At 32.1% G+C, this 22,754-nt stretch overlaps 1 protein-coding gene across 1 annotated transcript in view; it reads left to right on the top strand.

The window, feature by feature from the left end:
* The window catches only part of TFPI (tissue factor pathway inhibitor (lipoprotein-associated coagulation inhibitor)), an 82,222-nt gene that overhangs the window by 52,131 nt on the left and 7,337 nt on the right, over positions 1-22,754 (top strand). The window contains exons 3-6 of the mRNA XM_008572989.1: positions 729-926; positions 7,287-7,325; positions 10,508-10,684; positions 11,300-11,395. Coding sequence (XP_008571211.1) covers positions 729-926; positions 7,287-7,325; positions 10,508-10,684; positions 11,300-11,395 — 510 coding nt within the window. The remainder of the gene's footprint in view (positions 1-728; positions 927-7,286; positions 7,326-10,507; positions 10,685-11,299; positions 11,396-22,754) is intronic.

Raw genomic sequence — 22,754 nt, 5'->3', positions numbered from 1 at the left:
CACACACCCACATTTATATAAATGTATATGCATGAATGTGAATATGCTGCTTTTAAAGAGTTGCTTTATGTGTAAAAAGTGACACAACAGTATATTAGGGAGAAGAACTCTAAGAATTGTCCATTATACAGGGGGAGAAAATAAAAGGTAATTAAAGAATTCATATGTACATACAGATACAATATTTTTATATGAATATATGACAAATTCAGAAAATTGTGTATGTATAATATGTAACTAAATTACAACAAATTGTCATTATTTTCCTCAATTGGAAATTCAAATGCTATGTACTAATTTGTATATGTGAGTACTTCAGAAAGCTCATGGAAAAAAAAAAAAAAAAAAAAAAAAGAATTGTCCATTAGCTGAATTAAGGGAACAGGTCTCTATTAGTAATGGCAACATTCATTTGAATGAGGTTGCTTTACAGCTTTTCAATGCTCTCAGTCAAGTGGTACAGATATAAGAAATACCTATTAACAAGAGTCTAGAAAAATTATTCTACATGTTTTTCTTTATTAGTTGATGTGCCTCATTTGGTGAATTTATAACTTTATCTACCTTTTTGATAACTGAATAATTGTTCATGGTTTTTTATTAGCTTGTTTTATGGTTGTACTTTTCCTTAAAACCAGAAGATATTGAAAAGGAAATGAAACGGAACTAAAAAACACATTATGATAATGTTGATGGAGGATTATAAATCTTTTCTTTTTACCTTGTAGATACTGAGTTGCCACCACTGAAACTTCTACATTCATTTTGTGCGTTGAAGGCAGATGATGGCCCATGCAAAGCAATGATGAAAAGATTTTACTTCAATATTTTCACCCAACAGTGTGAAGAATTTGTGTACGGGGGATGTGAAGGAAATCAGAATCGATTTCTAAGTCTGGAAGAGTGCAAAGAAAAATGTACAAGTGGTAGGTTTCTGGGAACACTTACTACCTAATAACCTTTAGTATTATTGCCTCTAATCATATATTTGGTGATTTCAGAAAAAAAAAATAATTTATTACTGTTTTAACATTCCCAAGGAATCTTTTATTTCCACGTTTCTGCTTTCAAGTTCAACTATTGTTTTTCAGGTCTTTACATCAATTATTATCAAATACAGTAAACTTCATTTATTGTTCTATACTCTTTTCCATAATAAAGAGATAAGAAAAACCCTCAAGTTCACAGAACAATGAAATATATTTACAATGAAGTGAGCGTAATTCAGCGTCGCTGGGCAGCTATGAGTTGGTAGGAGAGAAATTATTGGTCACATTGACTCAGTCTTTCTTTTATCAACACAATGCTGTCTCAAGATACTGAATCTGAAAAGTCACTTTGAGACTCTATAGCTACTAATCGGAAAAGTCTAAGCGGCATTGCATACTAGAAATATACGTATTTCTATATATATAATTTAAGTCATTCTTGTTGGAACCTTGGAATATTGTAAAAAATAAAATATTGTCCTTGCTGACTCATGTAGACCTTACTGAACCCAACTTTTCTTTTCATATTAATTTTACTGAGTTATAAAGTTTAAAATTACATCATAGCATATTAAGTTATTAAATTTTTATTCTATCTTATTAGAAGTTAACTTTTTTCCTGCAAATTTTGCAAATTACAATGTTATATGTGGTTTTATCTCTTACTAGGGTACGTTCCAAATAATTACTGATCCAAGTTTTTAACATCTTTGTTTATTGTTCTAAATTATGAGTTGAGGGTTACAACAATCTGAGTTGCTTTTATTTCCCCAGTTTCTAGCCCAATATTTCCCTATAACATGTTCTTAGAGCTAGCTGAATTGAATTGCACTACAGGGACGGTGTCTTCAGTTAGTACACCAGGTACCTTGTTTTTTCGCACAGCAGGTGGTTCTGCATTCTCACTCTGATAACGCCTTCCAAAACAGCTTTCACTAGACAGCCTTGGCATCGTGATGCTCTCAGCCTGTGGGAAAATCCCATTGTGGTAATAAGGGAGAATGTTTTTTCGCACAGCAGGTGGTTCTGCATTCTCACTCTGATAACGCCTTCCAAAACAGCTTTTACTAGACAGCCTTGGCATCGTGATGCTCTCAGCCTGTGGGAAAATCCCATTGTGGTAATAATGGAGAACTTCTTTGCTCTGTGAGTCTGGGAGATGCTTTGTTGTATGCTCCAGAGCTGACAAAAGAGATTGATGTGAATATATATCTTTAACCTCGGAATACTTTTTTCCATCTTTCCTTTCCATAGATGTCCTCGGAATGTTACCAACACAGATTAGGCAGCTCAGTGATCCTCAGTGGTGCTTTTGGTTTTTGTAATTGCCTGGTCATTTTTCATTCATCACAAATCTCTTCACCACTTTGGCTAGAGGCTTGGTTGCCTCATTCTTCGTAATCTTCATTTTTTTCATTTAGCAGCCTATTTATTTTAATCAACTGGTCTCTTCCCTGAAATACATACCAGTTTTGGTTTTGTTTTCTTATAATTTCCAAGTCTTATAGTTCACCACTGTGTAACAGTTACCCTTCTTTTTAGAAGTTAATAAATATACTCATTTTGTCCATTAGTGAAAGCCTTGCTTACAACATCTTTTAAAATATTATTACTGGCTAGCATATAAATGTAAGTCATTTGCCTCCATCTCCTCATTATCACCTCAAAAGCCACTTGAAATTATTGTATGAATGTCGCAGTGTTTTATAAGATAGACCGTGGTTTAGTATATAGCTGCCTGTAGAAAAAGTACTGCTGGACTTTTTAAAAATCACTTAAGGAGAGAATTCCATCTTCATCCATGATAGAGTAGGTAGAAGTGAAGTTTTTCTTTTAACTTGAAGAACTAAAAAACTGGACAAAATACGCTAAGTAATTTTCTGTAGACATTGATTGAATAAAAGTGCAGGGTTGTGATCGGAGAGAGTAGGAAAATACATGAGATGGGCTTTCTGCATGAAGGGATTCTGGACCACAGTTAAATGGGGGGTATGTAAGGAGAGCATGGTGTTCTCTCCAAGTGCAGGAAATGGAGATTGGGAAACTGAGGTGGCTGGGGTTTACAGAACAATATATAGGTGATGATAAACTCGTGCAGAGAAAATCTAGATAAGGTCCCCTTTGAGTATGTCACTGAGTAATAAAATTCTGCATGTGTTTGCTGAAATTACATAAGTTCGGAAAAATAATTTTTCAGGGATTTATAAGTGGAACAATTCCCAGAGCTTCCATATGACTGATAGATACTTAGCATTTCATTTAACACTAGGACCAAATTAGACCTAAAGTAAAGACTACTTTAAACTTGCCCTAACAAAGCTTAAAAACAAGCTCTAAAGGATCCAGCTAATCCACAAGGAACTTAACTACCAGCCAAAAAGAACATCAACATCCTTTAAAGGAAGACAATAAAGTCCACCAACCAACAATATTATATTCAAAAATATCCATAACACCTCCAATATTCTGAACATTCAAAGAAGAAGCAAATTGTGATCCATAAATTCTCATATTCAACTGAAACAGATAGAAATAATAAATGTGATGAAATTAGCCAACGAGGACTTCAAAATAGCTATTATAAATATATATGAAGAGAAATAGAATATATAAAAGAGAGCCAAATGGAAATTCTAAGTCTGAAAAATAAATAATAAAATAAGAGATTTACCAGATGTGCTTAAGAACAGATTAGACACTACAAAAGAAAAGGTCAGTAAACTTAAATACAACACAAGTGTTTAAAATGAAGCACAGTAGGGGGAAAAGACTAAACAAACAAACAAATGAAAAGGAATATAGCCTAGTAATTGGTTACCCAGTATCAAGAGGTCAATCAAAATTTGTAATTGGAGTCCCAGGGATTACAGCAAAAGAAATACGTGAGTAAATAATGGGAAAGAATTATCCACACTGAATGAAAACTGTAATGTGTGCGACCTTGACAAACTCCAAAAAGAATGAACACAGAGGAAAGACACACGCACACACAAATAAATGTAAAAATCAAATTCCTGAACCAGGAATGCAAAGTAAATCCTAAAAGGAGCTAGAGAAAGAATGCGTGAGATATAAGGGAACGAAGAGCAAAAGAATCACATATTTCTCATCAGAAACAATTCAAGAGAGAAGAAAATGGAACATCTTATTTAAAGAGCTGGGGGAAAAAACCAAAGAAAACCCTGCCAATTAGTAATCTAGAACTATTAAAATATGCCTAAAATGGAGATAAACTAAGTACTTTTTAAATCAACAATATCTGAGAAGACGTACTGCTGGCCAACCTGCAACACAAGCAATATAAAAGGATGTAAACCTAAAGCACACAGAAAAGGAGAAACATGCGAGGTTACTGCTGTAAAGTTCTCGAGGTTCTACAGGTGAAAGTGGTCCAAATTACTTCTTGTCATGAATTAAAGATGTGCATTTTAAGCTCGAGAGCAACCACTAAAAATTAAAACAAGGAGATACAGCAAACAGGCCAGCAGTGAAGATAAAATTGTCATTAATATATTCAATCCTAAAGAAGATAGAAAAAGGGAAACAGGAACAAAGAACAGATGAAAAATAGAAATCAATTAGCTAGGGAAATTTTACTCAACCATAATGATAACGACTTTAAGTTAAAATTTAATGGTTTAATCACTCCATTTAAAAGGCAGATGTTATCAGACTGTATGTAAGAAAACAAATGAAGAACTACATGTTGTTGATAGGAAAGCCACTTAAAAAAAAAAAAACACACAGAAGTTAAAAGAGAAAGATAGAAAATGATATACCATGCAAGCAGTAATCATAAGAATGGTTAGTAAAAGTAGACTGTAGGACAAGAAATATTGCCAGGAGTAAAGAGAGATATTTGTAAGATGGGAGGGCCAATGAATGAATGAATGAATGAATGAATGAATGAATGAATGAATGAATGAATGAAATATAAAATAAAATTAAATTAAATTAAAATAAATAAAATAAAATAATAAAAAATAGTGTCTCAGTGTCTCAGTGTCTATGAGCATGGCCCCAGTTACAGAACTTCAAAATTTTCAAAGAAAAAAACTGACAGAAGTGAAAGAAATAGACAATTACTGAGCTCAGTTAGATACTTTAGCACAAATTTTTCAGCAATTGATAGAACAAGTAAACAAAAAATAAGTAAGGATATAGAAGACTTGAATAATACTGTCTACCAACTTCACGTAATTGACATTTATGTGTAACACTCTCTATGCACACCCAGATGAACATATTATTTACATAAACTACAGATTTGAATGGATTTAGAAACTAAAATCTATGTTAGTTTGAGGAATAATTATCATATGCGACTGTCTGCTAACCAAATGTAAATTTTGAGATTTGGGGGTTTTTTGCCTATTAATCTTTAGAAACTGTGCTTTGAGTCATCCAAGTCATATCTTTGTAGCCCTGTCTTGAATTAATTAAAAACCCTGTCTCAAGTTGACACAATTTTTATTCAATTTCAGTAATAAATTCTTGATCACCAAAGATATTAATAATTATAGTTTGTTAAAAAAAACTTGTTTAATAAGAATTATATTTTAACATTCACAATGAAATATTAAAACATGAATTCATATAAGTTGGAGTTCAAGGAACTACTAAAATGGAAATTAGTCTGACATACTCAGTACTCTTTAAAAATCATTAATAAATTATGTTTTGTCTAAATCTAGGAAAATTTGATAATTTGCTATGAACTATATCTAATATTTCAAACTGATATCTGCATAAACATCAATTAAATAGAGTATCCATGGTTGTTATTTTCAGATTTCTCAAAGACAATCATTGATAGTATAAAAACAGTTAAAATTCTAATGTGCTAAAAAACATAGTCCATATGTATAGCAGCTGAATTAATCCAACTTGAAACAGAATCAAACAAAATAGATAACATCTTTAATATTGTAGGAACATTGAAATCAATCATTTCCATATTTCCAACATATGGCTGTTGTCAATAGGTAAATCAGAAGAATAATACTTGTTTAGCCTTCTAGCCCTATGTGCTGTTTATATGTGTACATTCCTTCTTGGTCCTTATACATTAAAATCATATTAGTTTTATATTAAAATATTTTAATGTAAGATTATTATGAAAATCCACTAATTAAAAAACATTAATATAGGTTTGTTCTAAAATAGAACAAAACAAAATAAACCCACATCAGTTTTTCTTTAATATTTAAAATACAATACTAGAAATATATATACTTTTGAAAAAAGACTTTTAAATTATAAATTGTACAACTCAGAAAAAAGTTTGGCCCTATTAGCTTTCCTTTCGTAGATGTATTATTCACCATAAGAGGATAACATGACTGTTTTAAGAACAAGTGATGGTCCAGTGGCTGAAAGGGGCAGATAACTCAACTCATCTGGGTATTCTTTCTCTCCCTTTCTGTCTCTCCGTTCATACAACTAGTTGGAAACTGTCTTGACCAAAGCTTCTCTCTGTAAAATAAATGATTATAAAATTAACAAAACAAAACAAAACAAAAAAACTATAACTTTCTTAATGTCAGCATAAACAAATTAAAAGTTCACATACGTATTATATCAATTTGAATTTCACTATCATTTAAATCAGAATCCATACTTGAAATACAGTAAGACTAAGACAATTAATATTCTAGTTTTGAGAGGAATAATTCCATTACTTCTACGAGGCTCAACCAAATAACATGTCCCTGGTGCCTTTTGCTTCATTTCTCCTCTGCCTCCAGTGATCATAATGAAATTTGTATATTGACAAAATTAAAAAAAAATAATAATAATAAAATAAATAAATAAATAAATAAATAAATGAAATTTGTAAATGGGTTAAGACAATGCAGCAGGGGAAGGAATCAGGAAAGGAGATAATTATGGTTCCTTTCACCCCTATTCCCAAGCCACTGTAGAAATTATTTGTTTTTATATGTAAAGTAGGCTGTTAGAATTACTTTCATATTTCACATTAGATTAATAATTATTTTAATTAAAGATATTCTGAACAGCAAACATTGTCACCATGAGTTTTCATTCTTGTAAGTGTGTTTGAAGGTTTTAGCATAGCTTTTGAGACATTATTATATTAAAATAAGGTGGCTTTGTGGTTATAATAAATTAAAAAATTAATCTTTAGAGAAAATAAAAAAGAAATTTATTTATTGACACTTTCTGTATAAGAATAATTTCAATGGTAACAAGTACGTTATCCTAGTTTGATAAATTCAAATTCACAGTATTACATTATAAATTGTGACAACTGATGTATGTATATTTTTATTGCAGATAATCCAATGATGTTTACGAGGATAACATTGGAAAAAGGTGAACATTCATTTCTGTGTAAATTAGTAGCATTTATGTAAGGCACCTAGATATTCTTTGGTTTCTCTGATACGAGGTTGATCATAAATCTATATGATCTTTGAAATGGTGTTTTGTTTCAGTGGACATAATAAAAACACCATATTTACTCTCATTCTAATGCAGCATAATGTTTAGTTTTTACATGTTTTAGTTTTTAATGTTTAGTTTAGATAATTCACAATCCAGAGCCACACATGCTACTTTAACATCTTCCAGATGGTGATTTAGATATTTCTAGTCTTACTTTAGTTCTCTGATCTCTATTCCCTTGTTAATCTCAACATTGTGTGGCTTCAGCAAGTTTCACCAACTATTCCCCTCAATGGATGTAAGTCTTTGAGTTATCAACTCTTCTATATGCAAAAGTAAGTGGAATATGTAACAATAAATAATTGCTTTTGCCCACATTCTTTAGTGTGTGCAGGTGCACATTTTTTATTTTGTGATTTAAATTATTTTACTGTTTTTAACTTAAAATAATCAGATTTTGATGAATATATTATATCAGCACAAGAAAAAACGTTATCAACAGATCAAGAAAATCAATTACCATTTATGGAATTTACATTTAAATGAGAAAATATTGAACAAAGAGATCAAATTATTTAACTCAGGACATGAAAGAGCACAAAATTCAAAGTACACTTTAATTTTATTTATTATGATTTAATTGTGTGGGGAAGAGTTGAAGATTTCTGTGACACTGATAATCTTTTGACTTATTTCACTGACCTGAATATGAATTAAAATTTATATAATTGAATAAGTAAATAATTGTAGATAAGTTCAGTGTCAAACTTTGTACAACAACAAATTTATAAGTGAATTTATAAATTTATTTACAATTTTTTAAACAGATTTTTGTAAATATTGAATTAATCTAAACAAAAATGTTTAATACTTCAATTAAATAAAGCTCTCATCATGTATAATATCAAAGAATACATCATATTTATGAAGGATTTTTTTCCACCAAGTAAAAGAAGATATTTTTATGAAAGGATATACCAACATTTAAATATTAAGACCTTTTTCCAAAAACATAGAATTAGGAGAAAAAATATATGCAGGTAAAGTTTTGTTGTAAAATTATGCTATAAAATGTATGTTTATTAATTCAGAACTAATCATTCTTAATTGATATTATACATGAAAGTTAGAGAATAAAGGTCTATACACGAGTGGTAAAAATGTTTAGATACTAAAACCAATTCATGATAAACACTTCTATCAACTTGAAGTTAGCTTTGTGATATGCTTTCCAGCACTGGAACAGTGCAAATTCATTACAATCCCTTTGACAGGAAGTCTGGTCTAATACAATTCCCAAGTATGCAGGCCCAAACGAAAGTTAGCAAAACTCCTGTGGCTAATGAAATCTGGTATACAGCTTAGAGTCTGCTTTCTGCATTATGCAATTTTAATAGAACAACAATTTGCAGCATGGGTTGTGTACGCAAATTCAATAAGTATGTTACTTTATGTGAGAAATACTGGAAATTCATTTTTTGATTTGTAGCTGTATTTTAAACTGTAAACCTAAGAATTATTTTACATGTGCACATTTTTGGTTTTGTTCTCAAGTGAATTATGTCCCCCAATGGGGCCTCACATAAATAATAACTTCTAGTTTTACAATTTCTTAATTATACTTATTGGCAAAATTTATGTTATCATTTTCTGTTCTTTCTATGCAATAATTTTTACTCACCCACTATTGTTAAACATAGAATTCTTATGCCCTCTGCTTAGATGATTTAAAATTTCATTGAAAGTACATACTAAGACTAAAACAAATCAAAATGATAGTAACTGAATGTAGTTTTTCTTTCTCTTATAAAAAAGTATTATAAAAATTTTAAGAATTGTTTTTTTCTTTCCCCACTTAACTACATATCATATTAACGTTCACTTTGAAAAACAAGAGGCAATAAAAAATAAGTTAACTTTCGAATTGGTACTTTGAGAAGTTATAGAAAATATAATTTTAAAACTGTAATTAAAAAGGAAGTTTGATTAAATAAAACAACTTTTTTATAGGAGACTGGATCTTTTCCAGATCTGCAACTGTTGTAGAAATTATTAGCTTTATGAAATAATTGCTCTTTTTGTAGTAAAACACTTGTGGGCATTGCTTCCCGGAAACAGGAGTAAGTTGCTTTAAAGTGTGAAAGGACACCACATTTCATTTTTACCACTATGGTAATATAGTTGCAGGAAAAAAAAAAATGGAGAAATTTGAGATTTTTCCTAAAAAAATCATTCAAGCCCAATATGTTTTGTGATCATAATAATTTTCAAGATGAGTATAATTCTTTTCACAAAGTGTGTATGTAGACAGAACTTGTAACGTTGATCACAGTGGCACAACTCTTGTGACAGCTGTGTTTATCCTGGTTTGGAGCCCTATCAAAGGGGAATTAGGCTTCTGCAAAAGCCTTTCCAATCCCTGAACATGTATTTCCTTTCTTATTCTGCACTGTTGGAGTCATTCCAATGCCTGGAAGAAGAACATTTTTAAAAAAGACACAGAAGCGGAGGATGTCACACCCAGTACAGATATTAATTCCAGCATAAGAATTCAGGAACTTCTAAGAATAGCCATGAAAGCCTCCATACCCTCAAATCATCTCCATTTTGTTTACTTATCATTCTTAATGAAGCAACACACTACGCCTCTTTCCTTAATGATACCCTTACTTCAATAACATGAAATACTCAAAGACCTTTCCAAAATGTTGATGCACATAGGCTTAATGAAAATAATTAAACCAAAATCTTGCCATAATATTTGTACTTCCAAAGCAGGAGTGGTACATGATAAAATAACCCAATATCATTTCTTCTCTCAATTCATTAAAGAATAGATAGTTAATTCCCTATTAATTTACTATGAGAAATTTAGAACCTGAAATGCCAATCACAAAAATATGTGTGATAACAGTTGTGTCTTCCTTATTCTAATATGGTAGCTATAGTAGATAATTTTAATATTATATAGTTGTAAATAAAGTATGTTTTTACCTCTTATCTATTTTTTCATGTTTACCTCTTAAATAACTTAACCATTCACTTATAAATTTAATTAAAATTATTCACAGAAAGAGAATATTGCTTTCTGACATTTTTATAATTTCTAGAAAAGCCAGCTTTCTGCTTTTTGGAAGAAGATGCTGGAATCTGTCGAGGTTATATTACCAGGTACTTTTATAACAATCAGTCAAAACAGTGTGAACGTTTCAAGTACGGTGGGTGCCTAGGCAATCTAAACAACTTTGAATCATTGGAAGAGTGCAAAAACACCTGTGAGGACCCATGTAAGTTTCTCTCTCTCATTTAGTTCATTTATAGGCATCCTTTAAAAATTAAGGCATCTTAGATGTTCAGGTTTACCCAGGTTTTGTTTCAGCCATGCAAATGAAGACATATTTGTATTCATTAGATCTGAAAGATGTTCATCATCGTGTTTTAAAAAAACATAGAGAATTAAAATATTTAACTATAGTAGCAATTGTTTGAATAAATTTCATATTTTTATATTATTTTTCTTTCTGAGAATTCTGTAATATAATTTTGGCACAATTGTAAGACTGCAAAATCCCTTATGCTTATAAATATTTGAGGGCAAATCGTTATTTGGAAACTACCACCTAAAATCAATCAGTTTTATTTGTCCACAAAATTTATTAAAGGGGTTACTTAAAAATTAACTGTTATTCTTTTTTGACCAAGAACTACAAAGTTACCCATGAAAACATTATCTTATAATATATATATTTGAAGATTCACTGTTTGCTAATTTAATATAACATTGTGAATAAAACTGCTAAAGGTCTATTTTTCTAAACACAACTGTTATGCTTTGCTTCATATGCACAAATATGAGATTGTGACTATATTGTCATATTTTAATTGGGTGGTTTTTTTTCCAGTGAATGATTTCCAGGTGGATGATCATAGAACGCAGCTCAATACTGTGAATAATGACTCCTTGACTCCCCAACCTACCAAGGTTCCCAGAATTTGGGGTAAGAATAGTATTGTTTTTATTGTTTCCAGAAAAAGACTATGATGGTAACAATAGAAGTAGACTGTGCATTAGAAGTATAACTTTAAAAAATATATATAGTCATTTTTTAATTAATAATGGTTGTGTTGAATGCTGAGATTCAGTGTTTTAAGACATTTAATCCCATAAAAGTGGCCATTTTCATAATCTATTTTAAAGTATGCTTTCAAGTAAGCTTTTGATTATGCATGACATGAAAGACTTTCATCTGATATTTAACTCTCTGCCAAATTTATCTTATAAAATAGTACTAGGAATTCTCAGCCTCCACGTATGATAATAAGTCATTGTACTGGCAGCAGTGTGTCAAAGGCAGTCCAAAGCACTTTTAAATTCAACACGGTACTGGGCAAGTTTTCTGGTGTTAGTCACAGGGCAGATTAGAAATTGGTTGAATAAGCATGCCCAGAGGATATGTCACTCTGGAAGGGATTTTCTTTGGAATTCTGCAGGATTCTTTTCTGGGTTCAACCCTGTCAGCATATTTATCAGATTTAAACAAATATACAGAAAAAATATGCACAAAAACAAAGCTGAGAAAATAGTGAAAATACTGGACGACATATCCAGAAACCAGAAATATCTGGGCAGTTAGAAACAATCTAAAAGCTGAAAATTAACAGTATAAATATAAGGTCCTACCTCAATTATAAAAATCACATGTGCTCATTCAGACGTTAGAGATCTGGCTTAAAAGAAGCCCATGTGAATGTGTCAAATGTAAACGTGGCATAAGTTAAGGAATTCTGAGGCTATTAAAATTGCAACCTTATGATAAAAAAAAAGCATTTGGTCCAGAATTCTCCACCCTGGCCATGTATCACACATCTGAATCCGTGGATGGGATTCAGAATCAGAATATCTTTGAGCATCTCCTTTTTATAACAGGCAAACCAATAAGCAAGCAAGTGAACAGAAAGTAAACAAAACTGCGCGGATGGATTTAAAGCACTGCAAATGGTGACTGTGACTTATCTAGAATGAGGGCTGTGAATGTCCAGCCTAGTCCCACTTCGACCTGATCTGTGGTACTTGCTTCAGCACTGAGCGCCACACCTGAGAAGTCACAAAGAGAGTTTAAAACATAGGACTGGAAAGTATGAGGAGACTTGAGATCTAACAGGGAACATTATACGTGCTCTCATTACTTGAAACCCTATCACGTGAAAGGAGAATTAAGTTCTGAACATGCCTCACCCTTCGGTCCTGTCCATTAGAGTCCGTCCCCTTCCCCCCACATCCCCACCCTGCCTTGTCCCCCTCAATCCAGCCTAAGCATCAGGATTAATGTGTGAGGGCTAAATATAAATACCTTTCTTTAAAATGTTTATTTTTGATGTCAGATCTTCAAAAATGAATGGTTATCTCAGGGATTAGTAAATTCCCTAAACTGTAGGTATTCAAGCAGTGTTCTCATAGCACTTAAGATGTCATAAAGGGAATGCAAACTTTCAGTGGGAAGTAGACAATATGGTATATTCAAAAATGCCTTCAGGTTCTTAGATTCTATAATTAGAGCAGTAAATTAAATGCCAGATGAATTTAAGTACTATTTTAAAATACTGCTTTGTGACAATAAGTATCTTTGTAGTTCTGATTTTGATCTGTAAAAATAAGTGGTTTAATTACATTGCTTCTTTATGTCTTTCCAACTCTATGTCTTTCAATGATATTTTGTTTTATCCACTTAAATATCACATGTTTAAAAGCACATTAAATCTTACTGCTGTGAAAGAAAGTTAAAAATGACTAAATTATTAACAGGGTTAAAGATACATGTGATATATTAACAAACAAGAAATGTATGAAATCAGGTTTCAATATGTTTTAATTTTTTTTTTTCAATTATTTTGCCAATTCGAGTGGAGATCTTTGGTCATTTATCATTAAAGTGAGTAGAGTAGGTCAGAAAATGGTTCCGTAGAAGTTTTATGAAGTATAAAATTTATGATTTTGGGAAAACATACTACCAAGTTAGAAAGGGGAAATGAGGAAAATAAGTGTGAGAAAGGAATATAGAGTTCTAAATACTCTCTGATATATATGTCTTTACTAGGTTTTGTGTAGCTGCATATTGAAAAGTGCAATAAATAAATGGTTGTAAGAATAAATTATCAACCAAGGAAGCAGTAAAAATTGACAACATGAATTTAAAAGAAATCAATATTAATAAGTATTTTTATGTAAAACAGACATCTTTAAGGAATATATTCATAGTAATTGTATTTAAAATTAGGGCAAATGTCTCCTTTATTTGTCTAGAAAACTTTTTTTTTTTTTATTGTACATGTTACTCTCATCTAGCCAATTTGACCCTTTTTTCAGGGGTGTAATTTATTCTTTTTCTTTTGTAACCTTCCTAATCTAAAACATGAAACAATGTTGCAATAACCACTATGAGAAATTTGACACTAAGTGTGGTTTAATAAGTAGAAATTATCAATGAAGCTATATCTCTCTTCCTAAAATCTGCATGATCCCTGAACCACCCCATCCGATGTGGGAATGCAGACATCTCCCTGTGCTAAGACCTAGGCAATCCCTTCCCCACTCCATCCAAGGGGTTTTCTGAGATCTATAGACACCTCTTGATTTCCCAACTCAAAAATAATTACATCTATCAGTACTTGCAATTATACTAATACATTCTGTATTTTCTTATGCTTTTTGTAGTATCTATGTTAATGTAAAACCTTGCTGTTCAAAGATTTTATCAAATGTGTAAGGCTCTCTGCAGGTATCAGTTTCTTTTGAAATGTTGAAAATCCTTTAACGTTTCAATTCAGGGTACAGGAATAATGATATGCCCCACACATAAATGGAATAGCAGTCTTTTAAAATTCTTTTCATTAAATAACAATCTGTAATTAGAGCTTTTACATATTTAAAAATTCAAATTATTTATTAAGTGGAATATTTGTAAGTATGTTTCTGATATTTCTCTTCATGATGATATTAGAAAAGCATTTCAGAAGTTTTGTTCAATGTTACTAGAAAATGGCTTGGTAAATTCTTTTTTAAATTGCTATTTATTCTTAATTACTAGAATATTGTAATTGGGTTACAATATATTTTTTATTGTAATTGGGTTTGACAATATATTTTTTCCAGTGAGCTTTCTTGACTCAAGATATTTGAATACTCATTAAGCACAACTGAGGTTTAGTTTTTCTCTTTTTATTTCCATAGTTCAATATTAACAGGCTATATAGGTGATCTCGATCTCAAAGATTGAACCTTACTTTTCCTTAAGGAGATTTTAAAAAATGATTTGTAAGCATATACCTGACCACAAATGAGAGAGCACTATCCGAGGAGCATTGTTTGAGTACGATTGGGAGAATTAAGAGGACATCCGTGTAGTTACAATATGTATTTGTTCTCACTACCTATGAGAGAAATAATTCTAAAGCAATTTCCGTAAATGTGTGCAGTTTTGTGTATACTCTTCAGAATAAAAAATATATCATGATTAGTTTCTCATGACTTCCTTCCTGTCGTTGGCAGCATGGTACAGTACATAAAAGTCCCTTGAGCCTGAAGACATGGGTTTAAATCCCAGCTCTTCCACTTCATAGCTGTTCAACCCTAAGATATTTCTTAACCTGAGTCTTATCTTCCCAATGTGAAATGGGGATAGTAATCCTATAGTACTAATCTGATAAGTTGGTTGCTTGTTTGTTTTTGGTGAGGCTTAAATGAGTTAATATATATATAGCTCTCTTGGGACAGTGCCTGATACGTAGTCAGTGCTCTACAGTGTTACTTGTTATTACTACCCATGTGATTCAGAGCAATACACTTAACTTTCCAGGCCTTAGTTTCTCACCTGTAAAACAACTCTTTGTAAGGTCCCATTTGCAGGAGATTTTTTTTTTTTTTTTTACTTTAGGTACTTATGCAATGTCAAATTATTTAGATAAATGCATCAGTAAACATTTAGTTACAAAGTCACAACTAACATTTAAAGGAGAGTTCACACTAGAACTAAATTAATGCGTGTATGAAAACTCAAACAGTTCAAATGTATTTATTAGGAACAAGTTGAGATTATCGGCATGGAGAAGCATCATGGGGCTTTGAAACTAAAGAAGTAGATTTGTATAATTTTTCTTTATCTTTCAACACTTCCAACTGTCCAAACTTTCAGAGTTCTGCCAATAGTTTTTCTAATTATTCCAGTTTGAACACTTGGTAATTTATTTTCATCAGTTCTCTTCTTCCAGTCATTCATTAAATTCTATTGTTTTTTTTCTGATGAATATTTATTTGTCTTTTTCATTTCCAGACATATCTGTTTTGTTCAGATCATCAAACTTTTATGTTTAAACTTCATAAACAAACATATGTCATCTAAACTGGAACACTGATGAGAATAAAATGAGGATGCTAAAAAAAATTAAGTTATAGATTTTTAAAATATATGAATGACAGAAATTATCATTTTGGTGGATCTATAAAATAGTTTTTTAAAGTTAAATATTTTAAAGTTAAATTTTTTAATCACATGTATGTTGGTACATGACATTCCACCAAATAAGCATAAACTAATAGTGGCTCAGGCAAACCAGGCCATGTAGACACGAGATAGATGCCACACATAATATAATCAGGTATCTGACATAAGTCAACTAAAACATATTATATATAAATGTAAAGACAGAGAGAGAGAGAATGTCATATATAACATGAATTGTATATGACCTTTTTGACATTAATGTCCTACTTCTATGCATTCATTATGTTACCATCAGGCTGTGTTTAATCAAACAAGTTTACATCTCTCTCCTCCTTTATAGAAAAATTAAGTTAAAATATTTTTAAAAACTTAATGAATGCCTTCTTCCTCTGTGTTAATTTAGCCTCACCTACCTGGCTTAAATTGGTCTGCATTATCTGTTAACCCTCTACCTGTTCCAGATTTTCTTACTGTCGCTTAAATACGAATTTTTTCTGTCCATTCAAATTGCTGTCTTTATTATCATTAGACCCAAATTATCCACTCATTCCACATGTTTTATTTGGTTTCTCCTACCTAAAATTCACTGGCCCTCCTCTTATCTAAGCTGCTTTTCACTACCATAGGGAAGCCTCCTTTTCTCTTTCCCCTGCTTCCTGTTATGATACATTTCATACCTGTATTATTTGACGTCGTGTTTGGTCTGCTTCACTGACTAGATTACACATTTTGTGAAGGAAGAGATGATGTATTATATATTTTATGAAGTGTCCCCTCCTCCCGCATTTAGCCCAGTATTAAACACATGAGAGCAAACTTGAATAATATACAGACACCTTTAAAAGAGAAAAATCAGACTTACAACTTGTAAACTAAATTATTTTAAATAACATTAATTTTATATGAACAAGTAAAATAGTAGGAATAAATTCCTTAAGCTTATGACCTCTGTATAAATTATAAACCAAACTTATTTACAAATTAATACAATCCAAGATGCAAACTGATAAATAATACTAATTCAGTGACAAATTTTTTGCTAAAAAAATGAAAAAATCTATTGTAATATGAATTTGGTATTGACTACTATAGGGCAGGCTAGGAATGAGATAGAAACAGTTTAGAAAAGCCTATGCTACTCTATGTTGTGTATGATTCTACGGGCGCGACACCGAGGGTTGCGATCCCGTTACCGGTCAGTAAAAAAAGACAAAAAAAGGAAGAAAAAAAAAAACACATGAGAGATGACTCACATTTTTTATTAATTTTGTAATTCACAGTTACAAAAGAAGGAACAAATGATGGTTGGAAGAATGCTGATCCTATTTACCAAGTCTTTCTGAGCACCTTCTGCCTTCACGCATCCATGTTCATTTTAGGATTGGACAGCATTTTATTCATACGTTAATATTTGTGTTCTTGGCATGTCCTTAATATTTCTATAGTGTATGTGATGCCTTTGATAGCATACCATTAATAAAGTTTTGATATTTACGTACATAGCTAATATATTCCTCTGACTAATCTCACTGGTAAATTCTAACCAGCAAAGAAAAACTAATGTTCTCAAGTGCTCATATGGTTCTGGACATTTGGAGTGGACCTGACCATTCATGAAGAAAAAAGGAGATATTTTCCTGGTCTCACAGCCTTCCGTATTTCTGTACGTCAACTCTTAACAGCTGCCTTGGGACTATGTCAGTTTTATAATATTATTGAAAAAAAAAATCTTCAGGTGGACTTTGAAAGCCTACTGCCAACCAAACCTGTACTTGATCTTTAACTGAGAAAAGGAGCATCTGTATACATGACCCAGTCCCTCACTGATCCCTGCCAGCTGCTGGGTCCAGGGAAAATGATTAGATGCCATCCTGAAGACCATTTAGGTACCTGAAACTCTGTCACTCTCCTGACTCTATTCAGTGTATGAACTGGTGGCCAGATTCTATATTTTTGTGGGAAAAAAATGAAACAAAAACAAAAACATGTATACTCATATATATATATGAATGCATATACAGATATCTATTTTTTTAATTTTGCTTATCATCGACCTTCTGTAAGAGGTGTCAATGCTCACAAGGACCTAATTGACAGCCAAACACCGTCACTGATACCGTCAATTTACAAATCTGCAAGAGGATGTTATCACCTATTTAGCATCTTGTTGAAGACGTGATTACATGTAGAGGGATATCTCAACCATGGAAACTTTTGGGGAAGAAAATATCCCCATCAACTAAAGAGTTACACATTTAGCTGCATACCACAATTAATCATGGACAACTGTGGGGAATTCTGAAACACCTCACTTCATTCACAACCCACTTTCGTAGTTCCAAAGAAGTATCCTGCCTTTCATAATGTGTTCTCTCAGACCAAGGAAGCAGAGAAACATCCCTCATAATCTAAATATGCCTCTTTAGTAAATCTGGTGCCTCATGTGCTGATTTTCTGACAAGCTGGCTTTCCAAAAATAGATAACTCTTGGAAGGTATCCATCAGGTCTTCTACTTCCTGGCAGGAGTGCTGGCAAGAAACAAAAATGTGGTACTTTATCTCCGCCAAAATTACTGCCATAGAAATGCAGTCACCCTAGGTGACCACTGCTTACTTTTCTAATCCCTTTCTTCCTGAACCATCTCTATTCTTAACAAAGACAACTTTTTGCCCAAATCATGAGTCCTCCAGAGAAGTGTTTCACAAACTTGAATAATATACAGACACCTTTAAAAGAGAAAAATCAGACTTACAACTTGTAAACTAAATTATTTTAAATAACATTAATTTTATATGAACAAGTAAAATAGTAGGAATAAATTCCTTAAGCTTATGACCTCTGTATAAATTATAAACCAAACTTATTTACAAATTAATACAATCCAAGATGCAAACTGATAAATAATACTAATTCAGTGACAAATTTTTTGCTAAAAAAATGAAAAAATCTATTGTAATATGAATTTGGTATTGACTACTATAGGGCAGGCTAGGAATGAGATAGAAACAGTTTAGAAAAGCCTATGCTACTCTATGTTGTGTATGATTCTCTGATTGTCCTTTTTCTATTTGAATATTGGGCAATCTTTGCAGGCATGAATTTGAGAAGCATTGATATAAAGTGTGCTGATTAGGAAAATCTCAGCTCTACCTTTTCTAGGGACACTGTGAGTGGGTTTCTAGTTTTTGTTCATATTCGATGCTTTATGTGGTTTCAATAGAGGAGAATATAAATGCAATTAAATGGATCCAAATGCCCAGTACAAATATGATCATGGAGTGCATAAAAGCCTTGGAACTTTGGTCTGTCATTTCTAGAATGAGTTCAGGTGGACCATGCCAACCAGTAATTCTTGCCTTCAAAGGTTTGCACTCTTGGAAGACTGTTTGGCTCGGCATTAATGCCTCCAAGACTTGTTTTCAGCGTCCTTGTTTGGTGATTTATTTTGATTAGGTATCTTTCTCCTGTTCAAACTTGATAAACTCCAACTCCATGCATGAAACCATATTTAGATAAACAGTCATATTTAGATTATGAGGGATGCTTCTATACTTCTTCTTCTGAGAACACATTATAAAAGGCAGGATACTACTTTGGAACTACGAAAGCGGCTTGTGGATGAAGTGGGTTTTTTCATATGTAGCAAATTCTGAACCTGAGTGTCAGAGAAGAGGAAATTCAGAGATAGGACATAAAGGTAAAGTTGTGACAACTATCTGTTTATCTGATAAAACTATTAAAATATCTTTGCTCAGTTTTTTAAATTTTTTTCTAGTTAGTTTTCAGAATGACATATCATAGTGGTTGAGAACATTGGCTTTATGGACAGAAAGACGTGGGTTTAAATTCCAGTTCTGCTATTTCCCAGCTTGCTCTGTGGCCTGAAAAAAAAAAAAAAAATCACACAACTTCTCTTGGCCTCAGGTTCCTCATTTGTTACATGTGAAGAGTAATAACTCATAAATTTTTATGAATATTGTGATAACATAAAATACTTAACTCGCAGTTTAGCTCACAGTAAGAGCTCAAACGTATTAATTTTTGAGGTTGGTTTTGATGATGATGTTAACGACGATGATGACCCAGTTTCATCTGAGGCTTCTGGTAGAAAAAATTTAAGTATTATTTGTACATATTTTATTATTTATAATTTTAATAAAACTAAAGTTTGTAATCTTGATCTGAAGTATTTTAATCTAAAATATTTTATACTATTATTACCTAAAATGACATATAGCGTTTGTAAAGTTTAAACATGATTATAAAATACAAATACATGTTTTGTGTCTTTGGATTTTATTTCTAATCAGAGGACTTATAAACCTATATTTCCAACTTTATCTTATGACCTAAGGTACATATCTGTGTAATTTCAGCTTAATTCAACAAACACTGATTGACTCCTAAATGATGGGAACTATCATGTTATGGGTACTGGAAGTACAAGAATAATAAACAAGAGGGTGGTTTTGTCCTTTACAAGCATTCCTGTCAAATAGGGGAAGGAGACAGAGACATAGATGACGTCAATACCTATCTTACATGCTAGAACAGAGACCCACACAAGCATTATGGGAGGAGAGAGTCACAAAAATATTGTACACCTATTGAACAATATCAAAATAAAATTTTCTGTCTTCTCAAAACCTGGGTTCTATCTTCCATCTTCAATTTGTTTGCCTAGATGCTGGCTAATCTGTGGGCATAGTTTACAATTCCGTGTTCATTTTCTAAGGAAAGCCACAATGAAAGAAAGCCACAATAAAACTACGAATTTTGAAACTGTTATAATTTTTCTATAATGTTTCATAATACATTAGAAAAATATTTCATCTTCTAAGTTGTCCAGTCCAGAAACACTAGGAGTATATTGTCTCTAGCTTTCTCTCCCGCCCACATTCAATCTGGTGCTTAATTTTAGCCATTCACACTGTAACTGCTCTAGTTAGTGTCATTCTCCTCTACTGAAAGTCACTGGATTCAACTTACACATGCATAGCTGAGCTTGCTTTATGTGTCAAGAAATACCAGAATTCATCTATTGCATCTTTTGATACTTCCAGTGGTTCATTAATGCCTACATCATAAAATTCAAACATATTAGTACTCAAGAACTCTCTTAACTTGGTCTAAATCTACTTTTACAGCCTTGTATCTCACTGTACTCTTCTATGCACTCTGCTCTTCAGATACCCTGGAGTTTGTAAAGTACAACCCAACATCAGGAATATTCTGACCTTTGTGCTCTTATTTTCCTTCACCCATACACCTCCCTATCTCCTCTGCTTATTAAAATCCATTCTTTATTGAAAGCTTATCAACATACTAAATAAACATTAATTTTCACCTTTTACTAAAATTTTACATGGTTTTCAGTTTTGCACGTCATGAAAAGTTTTTTAATGTATTAGACATAATTGTCTTAGAAAAGTTATACTCATAACAGTTTTATGAGTTATAACTTTACCATGGCTTTCTTTGTGGCTTTGTGTAGAAAAATCCAAATGAAGATGACTTTGTGAACTCTGCCCGTGGATTGGACAGTATCAAGGCAAAGAAATCCAACCCAACAAATATATACTTCATTCTTCTTTTTCCTTTTTAATCTGAGGAGGCATATATCACCGCCATTCTCATTTATGTGTGTTTGTGTGTGTGAGAGAGAGAGAGTTTGGTGTGTTGGTACAAAAATATAAACTGTCATATTTTATTGATTCTAAGATACACATTTTCATACATTTTCATGCGGTTGTAATCACGCTGAAGCTTATAACTGATAGTCTATAATACTGTAATTGTTTTTTTCTTTCTTTATAAGTACTACATAATATAATGGTGCATCTTAAAATAGAAGGTGTCTTAGATTCTACACAAATGACGTTAGCAGAACAGTTGAGGAGCAATATGCGGTTACTTGTCCCACATAGTACCCTTCTACTTTTGTTGGTGTGGGGTGACAGAAAAAGTGATGAATAGTAAATAATGTGAGATCCAATCCATGTTTTCTTAAATAATGTTTAGGCACTGTAAAACACCATCGTAGGCATATAAATTTGTATAAACTTTTATGGGAAAGTTTAGCAACATCTATCAAATCATAAATTGAATGTAGATGTTGCACAATTCTAATTTTAGAAATATCTTCTGGGGCCAGCCCAGTGGTGCACTGCTACAGTGCGCCGCTTGGGAGCATGGCGGCGCTCCCGCCGAGGATTCAGATCCCACATACAGACCGGCCGCTCACTGGCTGAGCGAGGTGCGGGTTCAACGCCAAAGGTTGCGATCCCGTTGCCGGTCCCGGTCCGGTACGGGCGCGACACTGAGGGTTGCAATCCGTTGCCGGTCACGAAAAAAGACAAAAAGGAAAAAAAAAAAAAGAAATATCTTCTAATTTTAGAAGTACCTAAAAAATGTACAAGAATGTTCATGAGCCATTATCTGGAATTGAAAAACATAAATTGAAATAACCTTATATATTTATGAGTAATGGACTGACTAAATACACTGCAGTCAATTCATAAAACAGAATACTGTACATATGTTAAAAAGAATGAGGTATATCTATATGAAAGAATGTGGACATGTATCCACAAAGTATTATCAAATATAATAATAAGATGTAGATCAGTGTATATGCTTGCATATGTGAACAATTTGGGGAAATATATTTACCAAATTATTGATAGCAGTTAAAAAGCTGAGGTCAAATTATGGAGAACTTTTGTTTTATATTTGTTATACTTTTGTATTATTTCGAAGATTTACAAAGATGATTTGTAATAATTTTTAAAAAATTTATATTTCTCTCTACTACAAAATTATAGAGGGGAAAATGAAAGGAATGATTCATTATTTAAT

This window comes from Galeopterus variegatus, unplaced genomic scaffold (assembly GCF_000696425.1).
Source record: "Galeopterus variegatus unplaced genomic scaffold, G_variegatus-3.0.2 Scaffold861, whole genome shotgun sequence".
NCBI classification, from domain to species: domain Eukaryota; kingdom Metazoa; phylum Chordata; class Mammalia; order Dermoptera; family Cynocephalidae; genus Galeopterus; species Galeopterus variegatus.
Note: the sequence above shows the minus strand (reverse complement) of the source record. Positions and strands in the feature narration are given on the sequence as shown.